This window comes from Oncorhynchus clarkii, chromosome 19, assembly GCF_045791955.1.
Source record: "Oncorhynchus clarkii lewisi isolate Uvic-CL-2024 chromosome 19, UVic_Ocla_1.0, whole genome shotgun sequence".
Lineage (NCBI taxonomy): Eukaryota > Metazoa > Chordata > Actinopteri > Salmoniformes > Salmonidae > Oncorhynchus > Oncorhynchus clarkii.
In genome coordinates, this window is record NC_092165.1 from 3716051 (window position 1) to 3735858 (window position 19808).

A 19808-nucleotide genomic window follows, 5' to 3' on the forward strand; every position below is an offset into this window, starting at 1 on the left:
GCACTATAATAAAAGGGGTCCTCAGAATCCATTGTGAGACTAAAAACGTCATAATGCTCGTCAATAAACAACGACGAGACAACCTATAGACAGACAAGAAGCGCAGTGTCTAACAGCGATGTGCAGCGGAAACAACCTGGAGCTGAACACAACGAAAATAAAGGATATAATAGAGGATTTTATAAATGTTTTATTTGTTCCGTGTGACTGTTATACTGTCTACCTCTGTGTGCTATGTAGACCTACTATATGTGAGAGAGCTCCAAATAATAATTCCAATATGTTACTTTTAATAGGTACTTGCAAATGGCAATTATACTACTTGAATAAAATGGATTAAACTACTTGAATAAAATGTAAAGCTTCTGATTGAGTTTGGAACTGTCAGATAATTTCTGTACCACAGAAATATAACGATAGCAAAATGTAACAGATTCTAGTATTTTATTATTCAAAAAATAATAACATTTGGGAATATTAATGGTGATTTTACATTCCTTTTTCACAATGCAAGTAGTTTATGATAATAATATTCTTTACAGGTCTTGTTACATTCACATCTATTGACAGAATTTAACAATCAATATATTTGATGTGGAAAAATATCAGCGACTCCGTGAATGGTGAAAGGTGGTCCTCAAGACCTTTTGACGGTGATTTGATGGTCTCCAGAATGGGAAAGTTTGGGAACTGCTGAGCTAGACAGTCACATCTGTGGGGTAACATGATAGGATGGGAACCACTGAGCTAGACAGTCACATCTGTGTGGTAACATGATAGGATGGGAACCGCTGAGCTAGACAGTCACATCTGTGTGGTAACATGATAGGATGGGAACCGCTGAGCTAGACAGTCACATCTGTGAGGTAACATGATAGGTTGGGAACCACTGAGCTAGACAGTCACATCTGTGTGGTAACATGATAGGATGGGAACCACTGAGCTAGACAGTCACATCTGTGTGGTAACATGATAGGATGGGAACCGCTGAGCTAGACAGTCACATCTGTGAGGTAACATGATAGGATGGGAACCGCTGAGCTAGACAGTCACATCTGTGTGGTAACATGATAGGATGGGAACCGCTGAGCTAGACAGTCACATCTGTGAGGTAACATGATAGGATGGGAACCGCTGAGCTAGACAGTCACATCTGTGTGGTAACATGATAGGATGGGAACCGCTGAGCTAGACAGTCACATCTGTGTGGTAACATGATAGGATGGGTAACCAATGATATACAATGATTCTGCAGACCCAAAACAGACTATTATGTATAGTATTTGACGTTACATTGAACTAATCACAGTAATCAGAGACCAACTCACATAGATACATACAGACAGAACACATTATTTTTAATTGACATGTACTCCATGTATTTGACAGGTAGCAAAAAATAAAGAAACTGACAACCTAAATGACTAACGTTTGACTGGGACTGTATATAATTCATATTTACAAGACATTCAGTACCAATCAAAAGAACCCTACATCAGGGCTCTCCCTACTTTTATCCACCTTCTCTGTTGTCATTTCTCAATCTCTTTTTACTGTTAAACACTCAGTCTTGAGTCTTTGTCTGTCCCAAATGGTACTCTATTCCCTATGTCGTGCACAACTTTAGACCAGGGCCCTATTCCCGATATAGTGCACTACTTTAGACCAGGGCCCTATTCCCTATATAGTGCACTACTTTAAACCAGGGCCCTATTCCCTATGTAGTGCACTACTTTAGACCAGGACCCTATTCCCTATGTAGTGCACTACTTTAGACCAGGGCCCATAGGGCTCTGTATAGGGAATAGGATGCCATTTGGGACAGCTTTGGCTGATCAGTAAAGGTCGAGGGTCATGCTCAGGGGGTTACCATGGAGATAGAGGAATATGTCAAATTAAAACAGGACGGCCAATCCTACTCCTGGAGAGATACTACTGGCCGTGCAGGCTTTTGCTCTGACCCTGCTCTAACACCTGATTCTACTAATCAGTCTAATCAGAACCTTGACTGGCAGAATGAGGTGTGTTAGAGCAGGGCTGAAGCAAAAGCCTGCAGACCCAGTAGCTCTCTGGGAGGAGGGTTGGTCTCACCAAGACCACTTAGGTTCATACGGCATAAACTAGCTTTCTGATTGGTTTACCGGGGCCATCAATTAGCTTTCTGATTGGTTTACCGGCCTTCAATTAGCTTTCTGATTGGTTACTTTACATACACCTTAGCCAAATACATTTAAACTCAGTTTTTCACAATTCCTGAAATTTAATCCCAATACAAATTCCCTGTCTTAGGTCAGTTAGGATCACCACTATTTTAAGAATGTGAAATGTCAGAATAATAGTAAAGAGAATGATTTATTTCAGCTTTTATTTCTTTCACCACATTCCCAGTGGGTCAGAAGTTTACATACACTCAATTAGTATTTGGTAGCATTGCCTTTAAATTGTTTAACTTGGGTCAAACGTTGCAGGGAGCCTTCCACAAGCTTCCCACAATAAGTTGGGTGAATTTTGGCCCATTCCTCCTGACAGAGCTGGTGTAACTGAGTCAGGTTTTTAGGCCTCCTTGCTCGCACACACTCTTTCAGTTCTGCCCACAAATTTTCTAGGTCAGAGCTTTGTGATGGCCACTCCAATACCTTGACTTTGTTGTCCTTAAGCCATTTTGCCACAACTTTGGAAGTATGCTTGGGGTCATTGTCCATTTGGAAGACCCATTTGTGACCAAGCTTTAACTTCCCGACTGATGTCTTGAGAGACGATCTAGGATCAGGTATGTTTGAATAGGAGTGTTACTATCCATTCTACCATTAGGTTGGTACCCCAACACTGTTACTATTCATTCTACCATTAGGTTGGTACCCAAACACTGTTACTATCCATTCTACCATTAGGTTGGTACCCAAACACTGTTACTATCCATTCTACCATTAGGTTGGTACCCCAACACTGTTACTATCTATTCTACCATTAGGTTGGTACCTCAACACTGTTACTATCCATTCTACCATTAGGTTGGTACCCCAACACTGTTACTATCCATTCTACCATTAGGTTGGTACCCCAACACTCTTACTATCCATTCTACCATTAGGTTGCTACCCCAACACTGTTACTATATATTCTACCGTTAAGTTGCTACCCCAACACTGTTACTATCCATTCTACCATTAGGTTAGTACCCCAACACTGTTACTATCCATTCTACCATTAGGTTAGTACCCCAACACTGTTACTATCCATTCTACCATTAAGTTGGTACCCCAACACTGTTGATCTGAAGCTGTGAACAAAGACAGTGGTCCAGCTCCCCAAGAAGGTTGATCATCCTGGAACACGACTCAGTTCCTTTTCTCAACACCATGTCGATGATGTCACGTGCCTTCTCTGCCCTCTCAGCGATCACCTTCACTGACTCCATTTCCTCCTGGTTGATGACTGTGTGTTGCAGGAGTCCGTCCAGCAGACCATCCAGGACAGCTCTTGACGCTCGTTTCACAAACTCTGTCCGTACAGAACGCAGCTGCTGCTCTGCAGAACCAGTCAGACTGCTCTCAGCCGGACCTCCTGCCCCCGACACAGCACCTGAGAGAGTCAGGTTACAAAATAATTACATTTGTACATTTACATTTCAGTCATTTAGAAGCAGACTACTAAAATAAGTCATGAGAAAACATAATATTTTACAATAATGACCTGAACATACCACATATTCACATTTAGGTACGGTTTCACAAACATAGAAAAACAGACTGGGACATTCAGAACCAGGCTAATCTACATCAAGTCCTGGAGGAGATGTCATTGGGGCATTCAGAACCAGGCTGATCTACATCAAGTCCTGGAGGAGATGTCATTGGGACATTCAGAACCAGGCTAATCCTCATCAAGTCCTGGAGGAGATGTCATTGTTCTTGAAGACAGTATTTTACAATCAGGACTAGTCCAGGTCCTACAGTAAACCATGTTGAATGGCCCTCATGCCATTGGTTTGTACAGAGCATTCAGAAAGTATTCAGACCCCTTGACTTTGTTCACATTTTGTTACGTTACAGCCTTATTCTAAAATGGATTAAATAAATGTTTTCCCTCATCAATCTACACACAATACCCCATAATGACATCACAATACCCCATAATGACATCACAACACCCCATACTGACAAAGTGAAAACAGATGTTTACAAATGTATTAAAAATAAACAGAACCTTATTTACATAAGTATTCAGACCCTTTGCTATGAGACTCGAAATTGAGCTCAGAGACTATGTTGAGGCCCAGATCTGGGGAGAGGTACCGAAAAATGTATGCAGCATTGAAGGTCCCCACGAACACAGTGGACTCCATCATTCTTAAATGGAAGGAGTTTGGAACCACCAAGACTCTTCATAGAGCTGGCCGCCCAGTCAAACTGAGCAATCGGGGGAGAAGGGCTTTGGTCAGGGAGGTGACAGAGCTCTAGAGTTCCTCTGTGGAGATGGGAGAACCTTCCAGAAGGACAACCATCTCTGCAGCACTCCACCAATCAGGCCTTTATGGTAGTGGCCAGACTGAAGCCACTCCTCAGTAAAAGGCACATGACAGCCTGCTTCGAGTTAGCCAAAAGGCACCTAAAGGACTCTCAGACTATGTGAAACAAAATGATCTGGTCTGATGAAACCAAGATTGAACTCTTTGGCCTGAATGCCAAGCGTCACATCTGGATGAAACCTGGCACCATCCCTACAGTGATGCATGGTGGTGGAAGCATCCCTACAGTGAAGCATGGTGGTGGCACCAACCCTACGGTGAAGCATGGTGGTGGAAGCATCATGCTGTGGGGATGTTTTTCAGCGGCAGGGACTGGGAGACTATTCAGGATCAAGGGAAAGATGAACGGAGAAAAGTACAGAGAGATCCTTGATGTAAACCTGCTCCAGAGAGCTCAGGACCTCCGACTGGGGCGAAGGTTCACCTGGGTGTTTCTGAATGTCCTTGAGTGGCCCAGCCAGAGCCCGGACTTGAACCCGATCTAACATCTCTGGAGAGACCTGAATATAGCTGTGCAGCAACGCTCCCGATCCAACCTGACAGAGCTTGAGAGGATCTGCAGAAAAGAATGGGAGAAACTCCCCAAAAACAGGTGTGCCAAGCTTTCAGTTTTGTCTGTTTTTGCTTTGTTAGTATGGGGTGTTGTGATGTCATTATGGGGTATTGTGATGTCATTATGGGGTGTTGTGTGTAGATTGATGAGGAAAAACATTTATTTAATCAATTTTAGAATAAAGCTGAAACGTAAGAAAATGTGGAAAAAGTCAAGGGGTCTGAATACTTTCTGAATGCACTGTACCTTATGTTTACTTACTTGTTGAACAGGTGTCAGAGATGTATTCATCTGAAAGATAAACAAAATGAGGTTATATCACTCTAAATAGCATCTGGTACTAAAGTACAACGTGATGATTGACATATCCCATCCAACTACCTCATCCCCATACTGTATTTATTTATTTATCTTGCTATTTGCACCCCAGTATCTCTACTTGCACATTCATCTTCTGCACATTCTACCATTCCAGTGTTTAATTGCTATATTGTAATTATTTCGCCACTATGGCCTATTTATTGCCTTTAACTCCCTTATCCTACCTCATTTGCACACACTGTGTATATAGACTTTTTCTATTGTATTATTGACTGTATGAGTAACTCTGTTTTGTTTGTGTCGCACTGCTTTGCTTTATCTTGGCCAGGTCGCAGTTATAAATGAGAACTTGTTCTCAACTAGCCTACCTGGTTAAATAAAGGTGAAATAAAAATAAATATGCTCCTACCTTGTGATACTTTTTCTTTCCATACTGTCCTCTCATCATCACTGAATAACTCCATCTCAATGTCAATCGCTGTCATTTTCACAACCGCCCTGAAAAAGCTTGGTGTGGTGTCTCTTTGTATGAGATGAATCTTCTGGAGAGAGAGATTGTTTTGGCAATGTAAACATATGTTTCCCATGCCAATAAAGCCATTTGAATTGAATTGAGAGCGACTGAGAGAGAGAGACAGAGAGGAAGAGAGAGAAAGAGAGGAAGAGGGAGAGACAGAGAGAGAGAGAGAGACAGAGCGACAGAGAGATCAATGCATAGAAATGTGACTTAAATGTCAGATTCATGTTCTAATTCTACTGAGACTGTACCTGTGGATTGATGGAGGTAGAACAGGGAATGTTCAGTCTGAGGAAACTATATAGTTTGAAGGACTGCTCTGGTCTGGAGATGAGAATCCTTGAAGACCCGTGAGACTTCTCCTGTAGTTCCACCGCCTGTGAAACGACCCAGCCAGTCAATGTACAGTCTAATTCAAACATTATTCAGAAAACTAGCAACACACTTATCTTCATGTAATGAGTGTCAACATAAACTGCACCAGTGGTTAGTTAAGGTCATCTCTATAATAATGGTCCCTCACCTGTATTTGGCCGGGGTTCCAGGGGAACAGGTACAGGCGAGAAATTAATGTTTCCCCTTTCACTGTCAGATAGAGCATCAGCTCACAGTGGACATCTACGTTCCATGAAAAGATATAGCTCAGTATAACGGAGATAGCTGAGAACTTGGGATGGAGAATCTTAGCATGGAATCTGGTGACCTCATGCACTTCCTCTAAAGACACTCCATGTTCCTCTACATGAAGAATCTTCATCTCATTCCTCAGGGAAGGGTTGGTCCCTGAACAACACAATACAAAGGAGACAGAAAGAAAATATTGTATTAATAATCCAACTAAAACACAAAGAATATGCAGTACCAGATCACAGTAAACTCAAACTCTCATAATAGTTCATTCATTAATTCAGGCAGTGAAACAAAGCTACATGGAAATGTCTTTCTGAATACTATTTCTACATGGTTTTACCTAAACAGACAAAGTGTGGCAGATGAACCTCCTCCAGTTCACCTAACTCCATAGTGATGTCCAGCAATGGACCACCTTGTGTGTACTGCATGTCTTTCAGAAGTTGACTGTAGGGTTCCCAGTTCCTGAAGTGATACTTCAGAATGACATCTCTCTCACACAGCCAGCGGAGCCCAGACACTGTGCACTCATAACTCCCTCTGGGTGTCCTGTGTCTGAGGGCAACAACAAGATATGGTAGAGAGGGTCAATGGTCAAATGGAGAGGTTGGATTAGAAGACTATTCCCAAAGGTAATGGGGAAATACACTAGCAAGTGGAAAGAAATGTTAAAAGTAGTTATTTTACCTGAACATTGTCACTCCCTGGACAGTGGAAGTCAAGGGTTCAATCTGAAGCCAGTGTGTGGAGTCCTGAACAAGGACAAGCATGTCAGTAATACATATGGGGCCTGTTTCCTGGACACAGATATAGTCTAGTGCTGGACTAAAAAGCATGCTCAATGGAAGTTTCAATAGAAAGTTCTTTAAGGTCCAGGACTAGACTTAATCTGTGTCTGGGAAACTGGCCCATTAACCAAAATAAATAATCTAATATATTTATTCAATGTTACATAGAATGCTGGTGATATATTGATTATACTGTCTAATGAACAAAGGTGACAACAGCTACAATCCTGCATGACAACAAGCAGAACACAGGACTGTCTATATCCCACGATGAATGGTTGGTCAGTACACACCTGGCTTTGAGACTGTGCCTGACTCCTGCAGGTATGTAAAAGTAAGAATTGACATTATGACTTACCTCAACATGGTCACAAGTCTTACAGCTCTGAGGAATCCCTGAAGTCAAAAGTAGTTGTTTAAAATTGACAATGTAATAATGAATAAGTAATTATTAAATAGACATGTAATATACATGAATATAAGTGATCAACAGTCTCAGAATGTACACCCATTAGCATAACATAATCTGACATTAGTGATATATTAATGTTTGTGAAAGCAGGAAACAACATCGTTCTGGTCCATGTTTTGTAGATGTTGGGGGCCTGATTTCTGGTAGATCCCAGGATGAGAGCTTAAAGGTAGAGTCAGATAAATTATGTTGTACCCAGCAGCACCACAGATATTGTGATGAGCAAGATGCCTGACTTCTCTCTCACACAGTCCCACACAGTTTCTAGCCATGTGCAAAGGATGATTCAGAATTAGTTGGGTCACATATATAAGATGTTTTATTTTTGTAATATGCTTGTGAGATACTTGTCATTATTAGAATGTTTCCCTTTGGACTATAGTGTTGGCAGTTGCAGTTATCCCTTCTCGGCTCAGTCACTTGGGGCCCAGAGAGGGGAGAGGCCAGGCTCGTCTTCATATGTATCTGTTAAACCATCTGGTGCTATGTAGAACATCAGAAGGGGAGGAGGACAGAATGGAACATTGTCTTCTCATGGTGTCTGTAACTATTCCTAAACCATGTAAAGGGCTCCATTATGTCTGTATTCCAGTCACTCCTTTCTTTTCCATGTCTGGGGAGGAGTATGGCAGTGTCTGGGACCATTATACCACCTCTTCTGATGTTGAACTTATCTTTCATAGTATATGACCTAGAGGTTCACTCCCCTTAGTGAGCTTCTCTAGGAGTGGGGAGAAGAGGGGGTGTATTTGGGATGGGAGTATCTAGAATTGACAATTGATATATGCCATTGGATGAGGTAATGTTTTGGTCCTAAGTGGTACCAAGAACAAGATCAGAACCTCAGTTAAAGAGACCAAACTGAACGGTAATTTATAGCTAATGCTATGAATTATGGGATACTCCTCTTTCAAGTAAAAGGTTCTTTGTGAACTGTTCCTAAGATCTGTGGTTCGTTACGTGAGTTGAGAGGGGTGTGTCTTGGCTATAAATGATACTAAGAATTGTGTTGTAGGGACTCTCAGAGAATTAATTTATAAACACTGAATTGATCTGAGAGTCAAAATGGGCTATGGTGAAGCTCATATTTGCTTAAAGATGGACTTTATAATATAACTCTGACTTGTGTGTGGTTTGCTCTCTCATCTGTTATACAGGAAATTACCACAACAAGAGTCAGATAAATTGTGTTGTACGAGCAACACCACAGATATTGTGATGAGCAAGATGCCCGACTTCTCTCTCACACAGTCACACACAGTATCTGCCCATGTGAAAGGGTTCTCTTCACTCTCTTACAGAGTGGTAGCCACGGGACTAAAACAGAGAAGTTTAGCCTAATGCTCCAATGCTCTTAGTTGTTGTATAAATGTACCCACTGTGATGATTACTTTGTGCATCTACGTCATATCGCTGACTCTACCTTTAAGTTGGTTTTGACAAAATAGATCATGATTGTGTTCCTTGTCTGGGACTCAAGTATAATGAACTCTTTCATCATATTTCGGTTTGAAAACAATTCAGTTAGAACTCACTTTTCTCAAGTCCAGACTTGATACAACACTCTCCACCATGGTCTCTGGTGTTTTCAGGTCCAGACTTGATACAACTCTCTCCACCATGGTCTCTGGTGTCCTCAGGTCCAGGCTTGATCCAACTCTCTCCACCATGGTCTCTGGTGTTTTCAGGTCCAGACTTGATACAACTCTCTCCACCATGGTCTCTGGTGTCCTCAGGTCCAGGCTTGATCCAACTCTCTCCACCATGGTCTCTGGTGTCCTCAGGTCCAGGCTTGATCCAACTCTCTCCACCATGGTCTCTGGTGTCCTCAGGTCCAGGCTTGATCCAACACTCTCCACCATGGTCTCTGGTGTCCCCAGGTCCAGGCTTGATCCAACTCTCTCCACCATGGTCTCTGGTGTCCTCAGGTCCAGGCTTGATCCAACACTCTCCACCATGGTCTCTGGTGTCCTCAGGTCCAGGCTTGATCCAACTCTCTCCACCATGGTCTCTGGTGTTGGTAAAGCAGAAGAATAGACTGATTAAACTAAATAAAACTTATAAAGGCTTTATATATCATAGATAGAGTCTTCGTAAGCAATATAAAGTGTGTATAAAGGGTGACAGAACAGCTCCCTATGTAGGGTGCATTGCCTAAATGTGACATAACCCACTATGTCAACTTCCATAAAGCCAATACTGATGGTGACGTTACAGATGACATTGCTTATCTTGATGAAAGCCCCTTGAGATGTGAAGTCATCAGGTTTCATGAGTTACATTCCCCTCTAGAGATGACATCACCAGGTATCATGAGTTACATTCCCCCTAGAGATGAAGTCACCAGGTATCATGAGTTACATCCCCCCCTAGAGATGAAGTCACCAGGTATCATGAGTTACATTCCCCCCTAGAGATGTGAAGTCACCAGGTATCATGAGTTACATTCCCCCCTAGAGATGAAGTCACCATGTATCATGAGTTACATTCCCCCCTAGAGAGATGACGTCACCAGGTATCATGAGTTACATTCACCCCTAGAGATGAAGTCACCATGTATCATGAGTTACATCCCCCCCTAGAGATGTGAAGTCACCAGGTATCATGAGTTACACACACTCTTCCCCCCTCAAAACACTGCACTGCACTTGTGACACAAAATTGAGACTGACATTGCAGTGAGGCTGTTCTATTCAACAGGTTCTCCTGCCCTCTAGTGGTTAGAGTGAGGCTGACTCTTAAATAACACATTAAAACCTTTTGTGACTAGGGGGCATATTTTCATTTTTGGAAAAATAACGTTCCCGTATTAAACGGGATATTTTGTCAGGACAAGATGCTAGAATATGCATATAATTGACAGCTTAGGATAGAAAACACTCTAAAGTTTCCAAAACTGTAAAAATATTGTCTGTGAGTATAACAGAACTGATATTGCAGGGAAAGCCTGAGAAAAATCCAATCCGGAAGTGACTCATTTTTTGAAAGCTCTGCGTTCCAATGCGTCCCTATTGAGCAGTGAATTGTCTATCAACCAGATAACTTTTTCTCCGTATTCCCCAAGGTGTCTACAGCATTGTGACACAGTTTTACGGATTTATGTTGAAGAATACCCGTAAGAAGCTACATTGCGCAACTGGTCACCTGATGGCTCCCAGAGTGATTCTCGCGTAAAATACAGAGGTAGCCATTATTCCAATCGGTCCTACTGAAAAACCAATTGTCCCAGTGGATATATTATCGAATAGATATTTGAAAAACACCTTGAGGATTGATTATAAACAACGTTTTCCATATTTCTGTCAATATTATGGAGCTAATTTGGAATATTTTTCGGAGTTTTCGTGACTGCAATTTCCGGGCGATTTCTCAGCCAAATGTGAAGAGCAAATGGAGCTATTTCGCCTACAAAAATAATATTTTTGGAAAAAAGGAACATTGGCTATCTAACTGGGAGTCTCGTGAGTGAAAACATCCGAAGCTCATCAAAGGTAAACAATTTAATTTGATTGCTTTTCTGATCTCCGTGACCAAGTTACCTGCTGCTAGCTGGACAAAATGCTATGCTAGGCTATCGATAAACTTACACAAATGCTTGTCTAGCTTTGACTGTAAAGAATATTTTGAAAATCTGAGATGACAGGGTGATTAACAAAAGGCTAAGCTGTGTCTCAATATATTTCACTTGTGATTTTTATGAATAGGAAGATTTTCTAGGAATATTTATGTCCGTTGCGTTATGCTAATTAGTGTCAGATGATGATTACGCTCCCGCACGCGGGAGTCACTAGAGGTTAAAACACACCAGTACTACTAATCTACCTGTCTGTAGGTCCAAGAGAACACATTACAACACACCACTACTACTAATCTAACTGTCTGTAGGTCCAACAGAACACATTAAAACACACCACTACTACTAATCTAACTGTCTGTAGGTCCAACACAACACATTAAAACACACCAATACTACTAATCTAACTGTCTGTAGGTCCAACAGAACACATTAAAACACTCACCTTTGAGTGTGTTGGTAATCTATCTGACACAGGGTCACTGAGGTCACTGAGAAGAAGGAAATCCCAAACCCAGGATAGAGGGGTTCAGTGAATGTGGTGTGTTCTGTGTAAAGGTGTGTCAGTGTACCAGAGGAGGACACACTATAGAAGGACAAAGTACCAGCTGGCCAGTCCAGATACACTCCGACTCTGTTAGAAACAGGACCAGGGATGATTCTGTTGACTCCATCATGGTAAAAGCGATAACCACTGTGAGAGCAGAGTAAACATCTGGACTCCCTATTGCCTCCAATCCAACTGGCATCCTCCCATCCCTTTCTCTCCATTCCTTTGTACACCACACCAATGTCAGCCATGCTACCATCCCTCTCCACCTCCCAGTAATAACGACCTCCAGATAAGCCTTCTCTGCAGAGAACTTGGTAAAGATAGTCAAATCTGTCTGGATGGTCTTCATAATGCTGCCTCTCTTCCACACATGTCACCTTCCTGTTCCCCTCAGACAGTATCAGGTTTGGGTTTGCTGTATTTGGGTCCAGGGTGAGATGACAGGCATCTGTAGACAAAAGGAGAGTTTAATGAAACAACATCTTGATATAAAATGTTGTTTTGTGGGTACAGAACAAGTATTGATTAGTTACTATAGTACTGAATATGCAGTTAATTAGGTTTGAAGAGACTTACATTTCCTCAGCCCTGATTTCAGCCTGCACTCTCCACCATGATCCACACTGTAGGAGAAACAGGTTATTGACTGACAAAGACCTAATAAAGCAGTCAACATTTAAACCACATTGTTGTGTTCTGGTGCACTATCCCAGTTCATTACTATCCTACCTACTGCATACAGAACGGAGTACAATTCATTACTAGAGACATACAGGTATTCTATCCTACCTACTGCGTACAGAACGGAGTACAATTCATTACTAGAGACATACAGGTATTCTATCCTACCTACTGCATACAGAACGGAGTACAATTCATTACTAGAGACATACAGGTATAGTATCCTACCTACTGCATACAGAACAGAGTACAATTCCAACAGGATATCAGAGATGCAGAAGAAGAGTATTCATGTGGTGATGATGTATGCTTTGTTGGAGTGCTCAGCCTGCTGAGTAAACTTCCCCTTAATTCTACTATCATGCCCTCATGTTACTGACCCTACTACACTACATATGACACAACCACTGCTCACACTATTAGGACATCTATTCTGACTTACTTCAGCTTCATCAGTTTATATGTGGGATCCACCAGAGCAGCTGAAAGCAGTCCCCCGGCAGAGTCTCCTGGGTGATTGTAGCTCAGGTCCAGCTCTTTCAGGTGGGAGGGGTTTGACCTCAGAGCTGAAGACAGTGCAGCACAGCCCTCCTCTGTGACCAGACAGCCAGACAGCCTACAGAGAGACACAAAAGCTGTCTAGGTTGATGTGCTGGTGTCAATCATCTTGTAGGACACCAATACATTTGTCCATGACACAAACATTGACATGAAACAGATTTTCAGAGTATTTTAATTACTAAGCTCAGTTCCGACCTGATTGAAACTGCTGTACTTACCACAGTGTGTGTAGTTTACAGTCTGGATCCTCCAGTCCAGCAGACAACAGTGTAACTCAGCTCAGTACCAACCTGACTGAAACAGCTGTACTTACCCCAGTGTGTGTAGTTTACAGTCTGGATCCTCCAGTCCAGCAGACAGCAGTGTAACTCCTGAGTCCTGCAGGTCATTGTCTCTCAGCTCCAGTTGTTTCAGTTGTGAGTTGGGTGAACTCAGGACTGAGGCCAGATCTGAACAGCAACCCTCTGTCAGACCACACTGACCTAGACTAGAGGGCAGAAGAGCACATGATTAACACATGTTTAAAACATCCACATAATAACTCATACTGAAGATATTTAACTCACACTAGTGTCTGTATGTTGCAGAGTGGACTGGTTAGTCCAACACAGAGCAGCTCCACCCCTCTGCCTCTCAGGTCATTGTAGCTGAGGTCCAGTTCTCTCAGGGGGGAGTTTGGTGTCTGTAGAGCTGAGGTCAGAGTCTCACAGGATTCATATGTGAGTTTACAGCCAGCTAGTCTGAAGAGAGGATATAGTCTGTTAGATATACACTGCTCAAAAAAATAAAGGGAACACTTAAACAACACAATGTAACTCCAAGTCAATCACACTTCTGTGAAATCAAACTGTCCACTTAGAAAGCAACACTGATTGACAATAAATGTCACATGCTGTTGTGCAAATGGAATAGACAACAGGTGGAAATTATAGGCAATTAGCAAGACACCCCCAATAAAGGAGTGGTTCTGCAGGTGGTGATCACAGACCACTTCTCAGTTCCTATGCTTCTTGGCTGATGTTTTGGTCACTTTTGAATGCTGGTGGTGCTTTCACTCTAGTGGTAGCATGAGACGGAGTCTACAACCCACACAAGTGGCTCAGATAGTGCAGCTCATCCAGGATGGCACATCAATGCGAGCTGTGGCAAGAAGGTTTAATGTGTCTGTCAGCGTAGTGTCCAGAGCATGGAGGCGCAACCAGGAGACAGGCCAGTACATCAGGAGATGTGGAGGAGGCCGTAGGAGGGCAACAACCCAGCAGCAGGACCGCTACCTCCGCCTTTGTGCAAGGAGGAGCAGGAGGAGCACTGCCAGAGCCCTGCAAAATGACCTCCAGCAGGCCACAAATGTGCATGTGTCTGCTCAAACGGTCAGAAACAGACTCCATGAGGGTGGTATGAGGTCCCGACGTCCACTGGTGGGGGTTGTGCTTACAGCCCAACACCATGCAGGACGTTTGGCCTTTGCCAGAGAACACCAAGATTGGCAAATTCGCCACTGGCGCCCTGTGCTCTCCACAGATGAAAGCAGGTTCACACTGAGCACATGACAGATGTGACAGAGTCTGGAGATGCCGTGGAGAACGTTCTGCTGCCTGCAACATCCTCCAGCATGACCGGTTTGGCGGTGGGTCAGTCATGGTGTGGGGTGGCATTTCTTTGGGTGGCCGCACAGCCCTCCATGTGCTCGCCAGAGGTAGCCTGACTGCCATTAGTTACCGAGATGAGATCCTCAGACCCCTTGTGAGACCATATGCTGGTGCGGTTGGCCCTGGGTTCCTCCTCATGCAAGATAATGCTAGACCTCATGTGGCTGGAGTGTGTCATCAGTTCCTGCAAGAGGAATGGCATTGATGCTATGGACTGGCATGCCCGTTCCCCAGACCTGAATCCAATTGAGCACATCTGGGACATCATGTCTCGCTCCATCCACCAACGCCACGTTGCACCACAGACTGTCCAGGAGTTGGCGGATGCTTTAGTCCAGGTCTGGGAGAAGATCCCTCAGGAGACCATCCGCCACCTCATAAGGAGCATGCCCAGGCATTGTAGGGGGGTCATACAGGCACGTGGAGGCCACACACACTACTGAGCCTCATTTTGACTTGTTTTAACCTCTTACTTCTACCCCTTCCTTTTTCGAAAATTCTGTTAAAAATCGCGCAACTTTTCAGCGTCCTGCTACTCATGCCAGGAATATAGTATATGCATATGATTAGTATGTGTGGATAGAAAACACTCTGAAGTTTATAAAACTGGTTAAATCATGGCTGTGACTATAACAGATCGTGTGTTTCATTGAAAAACGCAAGAAAAACTGCTCTCTGAAAGCAAAAAATAATTTCCATAAGTCACTTCCACCAGTTGTTAAAAGAGAACAGAATTTAATGGCAATCTGCCTGCAATTCATACAAATTCCGCACGATGGCGCCATTGTCCTAATTTTCAATTGAATTAATTGTTGGAAAATCCTTCTATCTGAACTCCATTTTCCCAGTCTTCACCCGGATGCAGTTGAGGGAGATATCAGATGGCATTGTTTTTGAAGTGAAGACCTATTAATCATGTTAACTGTAATCATTTTGATAGATTATAAACGTTTACTAATACCTAAAATTGGATTACAAAGGGATTTCGAAGTGTTTTGTGAAAGTTTATCGTCGACTTTTTTAATTTTAAAAAATTACGCAGCGTTTAAAAACGATGATTTTTTCTGAATGACACAACTTCCATACAAAGCTATTTTGGGTATATATGGACCGATTTAAACGAAAAAAAGACCCAATAGTGATGTTTATGGGGCATATAGGAGTGCCAAGAAAGAAGCTCGTCTAAGGTAATGAATGTTTTATATTTTATTTCTGCGTTTTGGGTAGCGCCGGCTATCGCAAAATCTGTTGTTTACGTGTCGAGCTGGCATTTTGGGGGGTGCATGCTATCAGATAATAGCTTCTGATGCTTTCGCCGAAAAGCATTTTTAAAATCTGACTTGCTGGCTAGGTTCACAACGAGTGTAGCTTTAATTCAATACCCTGCTTGTGAATTTTGATCAAAGATTGAGTTGTAACGAGTACATTTAGCATTTAGCGTAGCGCATTTGCATTTCCAGGGGCATACTTGAGACGTCTGCGTCTCAAGTATGGTCAAGAAGTTTTAAGGACATTACATCAAAGTTGGATCAGCCTGTAGTGTGGTTTTCCACTTTAATTTTGAGTGTAACTCCAAATCCAGACCTCTATGGGTTGATAAATTTGATTTCCTTTGATAATTTTTGTGCGATTTTTCAACTATGTAAAGAAAAAAGAGTTTAATAAGAATATTTCATTCATTCAGATCTAGGATGTGTTATTTTAGTGTTCCCTTTATTTTTTTGAGCAGTGTACAACACCTTCATTATAATGATACTGTAAACATCAACTCAATAACAGAACTTACAGTGCTCTCTTGCAGGTTTTCACGACTGGCAGCAACCTCTGATAACCTTTCTCTGATGTGTTGTACATCTTCAGGTCAAACTCCTCCAGCACCTCCTCTGACATCAGTAACAGGTAGGCCAGGGCTGAACATTGGTCAGGTTTTAGTATTGTTTCTGAAAGAGTTCCTGATCGCAGGGAGGTCTGCATGTCTTCAACTAGAGAGTTGGCACCAAGTTCATTCAGACAGTGGAACAAGTTGATGATCCTTTCTGGTGAGGATTCGTACTTGATCTTGTCTGAAAGGTACCTGACTATTCTCTTAACTGTTTTCTTATGGCTCTGTGTTGTACTTCCTGTCTGTGTCAGAAGGCCTCGTAACAGATTCTGATTGGACTCCAGCGAGAGACCCAGAAAGAAGCGGAGGAACAGGTCCAGGTGTCCATTCTCACTCTTCAAGGCCTGGTCCACTGCTCTCCTGTGTAAGTCAGACAATTTGATTGACTCCTTCTTTTCATCATCACTAGTGGGGGAGAAAACATTTTCCTTCTTGTCCAGACATGATTCTAAAGCATGCACTGCTGCTAGAAACTCCTGAATGCTCAGATGCACAAAGCTGTAGATCTTCTCTTGGTACAGCCCAGATTCTTCTTTAAAGATCTCTGTACACAATGCTGAGTACTCTGATGCCTCTGTGACATCAAGGCCACACTCTCTCAGGTCCTCCTCATAGAAGATCAGGTTGCCCTTCTGCAGATGTTGGAAAGCCAGCTTTGCCAGTTTCAGGATCATCTCTTTGTCTGACTGAGACAGTTCCTTTGGGTTCGTCTCTGTGGCTTTGTTGTACTTCCTGTTCTTCACAATGATTTGGATGAGCGTGAAGTGTGAGCACATCTGGGTCAGAGTTTTGGGGACTTCATTCTTCTCTGCCACTTTCAGCATCGTCTCAAGGACAGTGGCTGATATCCAACAGAAGACCGGGATGTGGCACATGATCTGGAGGCTCCTTGATGTCGTTATGTGTTTGATGATTTCATTGGCCAGATTCTGATCTGTGATTTTCTTCCTGAAGTACTCCTCCTTCTGTGGATCATTGAACCCTCGTACCTCTGTCACCTGGTCAATACACTCAGGAGGGATCTGATTGGCTGCTGCAGGTCGTGTGGTTATCCAGAGGAGAGCAGAGGGAAGCAGATTCCCCTCTATGAGGTTTGTCAGTAGCACGTCCACTGAGGTTGGCTTCGTGACATCAGAGCACTTCTCATTGTTTTTGAAGTCTAGAGGAAGTCGACACTCATCCAGACCATCCAAAATGAAATCAGTTTTGGTTTCCACATCTTCAATGCTGTCAATCTCTTTCAGCTCTGGGAAGTAGTGGGAAAGAAGTTGATTCAGACTGTATTGGTCCTTTTTCAGGTTCAGATCACGGAAAGGAAGAGGAAACATGAAATGAACGTCCTGATTTGCTTTTCCCTCTGCCCAGTCAAGGATGACCTTCTGCACAGAGACTGTTTTTCCAATGCCTGCGATTCCTTTGGTCAGCACAGTTCTGATAGGTTTGTCTTGTCCAGGTAAAGGCTTGAAGATGTCGTTGCATTTGATTGGTGTCTCTTGTGTGGTTTGTTTCTTGGATGCCATCTCCATCTGTCTAACCTCATGTTCATTATTGAGCCCTCCACTTCCACCCTCTGTGATGTAGAGCTCTGTGTAGATGTCCTTGAACAAACTTTGGTTTCCATGGTGTCCAATTCCTTCAGATATGTGTTGATACTTGTGTTTCAGTTTAGCCTTAATGTCTTGTTGGACTGTCAGCAGAGTTTGACCTGTAGGAAAACAATGAGATAATCATAAGCTTGTTTGTTTGTTTGTTTGTTTGTTTGTTTGTTTGTTTGTTTGTTTGTTTGTTTGTTTGTTTGTTTGTGTGTGTGTGTGTGTGTGTGTGTGTGTGAACCCTACTTTGTATTGTATGAAACACAGACTTACATCTTCTGTCCAGAAGGTTGTGTGTTATCTTTAATGCATCCTCCCTGTCCAAACTCTCCACTTCCTTATTGTCATCTGGTAATGGTTCCTGGCTGAAAGCAGGTGGCTGATCACTCTTCATTGATAGCAGGCTGGTTGTAGGTGACACTGCTCTGGGCTTCTGGACACTGATCAAAACAGGGAGACAGATCACCTCATCAATATCACATCAATACCTCATCTACTTCATTTTAACAACTGTATAGTGGAACTTCTAGAAGTCCTGATGTTTCTTTATAAAACTACAGTCTGCAATTGGTAAATCCATTTTTGGCCTTTTAAATGAATGATATAGGCCCACAGTTTATACAATTTGGGAAAAGTTTTCATTAATTTGATTATTTATTTTGCAATTAATCTCTTACCTCTTAGAACTGGTGTCTTGAGTCATTTTGGTGGCAGTGGTCCCCTCCTCTCTCTCCCCAGAGAGACTCATTTCAGTGGCAGTGGTCCCCTCCTCTCTCTCCCCAGAGAGACTCATTTTAGAGGCAGTGGTCTCCTCCTCTCTCTCCCCAGAGAGACTCATTTTAGAAGTAAGTCACAGCTCACTCAGCTACAATAAGAAATAACAGAACATTGAAGAACCATTAACAATTACCACACGTTTACTGTCTGTGGTCAGAGTTCAGATACATTTAAACATACACAGTCCAAAATTATTAATTTGATTTGGATCCCCACTCGCTGACTCCATAACAACAGCTAGTCTACCTGGTTGGATCCCCTGACCCCATAACAACAGCTAGTCTATCTGGTTGGATCCCCTGACTCCATAACAACAGCTAGTCTACCTAGCTAATGTTAGCTAGCTAGCTAGCTAATGTTTGCTGGCTGGCTCCCTAGCTGATGTTATTATTCGTTTCCCAGAGCCATTTGCTGTTCTAGTTAGAGCCCAATGTTAGCTAGCTAACATTGAACATGGTTGGTTAGCTCCCAACACTGTGGTGTTGTTGGCACTGTTTATTGTTTAACTAGCTAACGCTGGCTGGCAGGCTAGTTAGCTAACGTTACGTAAAGTGTTTACAACATCCGTTGAATATGGCCGGTGTCAGTAAACATCTGCAAAAAAGCATAATGAAATTGTTGCCAGCTGAGCTGGTTAGGCCGTTTTCATGCTATCCAGAGGTAAACAAATCATCGGCCAGAGGGTCAAGTGTGCACTTCGAGAGCTCTCAGAGAGGTGGGGCTAAAGCTT

The 19808-nt window shown here is 42.7% G+C and overlaps 2 protein-coding genes and 1 long non-coding RNA gene across 3 annotated transcripts; all 3 read right to left on the minus strand.

Annotated features, from left to right (window-relative positions):
- Window positions 1-2793: 2793 nt before the first annotated feature.
- Window positions 2794-6703, minus strand: LOC139374606 (NACHT, LRR and PYD domains-containing protein 1 homolog). Its single transcript, XM_071115632.1, has 5 exons — window positions 6443-6703; window positions 6171-6296; window positions 5812-5944; window positions 5343-5372; window positions 2794-3582 (listed from the first exon to the last, which is right to left on the minus strand). Exons 1-5 carry the CDS (start codon window positions 6674-6676, stop codon window positions 3248-3250), a joined length of 858 nt encoding a protein of 285 aa, XP_070971733.1. The 5' UTR covers window positions 6677-6703; the 3' UTR covers window positions 2794-3247.
- A 186-nt stretch (window positions 6704-6889) lies between these two features.
- On the minus strand, window positions 6890-7733 carry LOC139374615 (uncharacterized). The gene is made up of 3 exons (XR_011627697.1): window positions 7696-7733; window positions 7237-7301; window positions 6890-7104 (listed from the first exon to the last, which is right to left on the minus strand). It is a non-coding gene; the product is annotated as an uncharacterized lncRNA (long non-coding RNA).
- Window positions 7734-11824: 4091 nt separating this feature from the next.
- LOC139374595 (protein NLRC3-like) lies at window positions 11825-19139 on the minus strand (the record flags this gene model as incomplete). The annotated part of the gene is made up of 8 exons (XM_071115612.1): window positions 11825-12384; window positions 12513-12559; window positions 13060-13233; window positions 13492-13665; window positions 13745-13918; window positions 16614-18414; window positions 18575-18741; window positions 18979-19139. Coding segments are annotated over 8 exons (3258 nt in total), but the record flags the coding sequence as incomplete, so codon positions are not given.
- Window positions 19140-19808: the final 669 nt, after the last annotated feature.

What these genes read in the sequence shown, in the direction of transcription:
- LOC139374606 (XM_071115632.1), bottom strand. Translation starts at nt 6,676, where the DNA reads ATGAAGATTCTTCATGTAGAGGAACATGGAGTGTCTTTAGAGGAAGTG. An exon ending in CTACCTCCATCAATCCACAG is followed by an intron (nt 5,945 to 6,170) that starts GTACAGTCTCAG and finishes CTCTCTCTCCAG; the next exon opens with AAGATTCATCTCATACAAAG. An exon ending in GAAAGAAAAAGTATCACAAG is followed by an intron (nt 5,373 to 5,811) that starts GTAGGAGCATAT and finishes TTTATCTTTCAG; the next exon opens with ATGAATACATCTCTGACACC.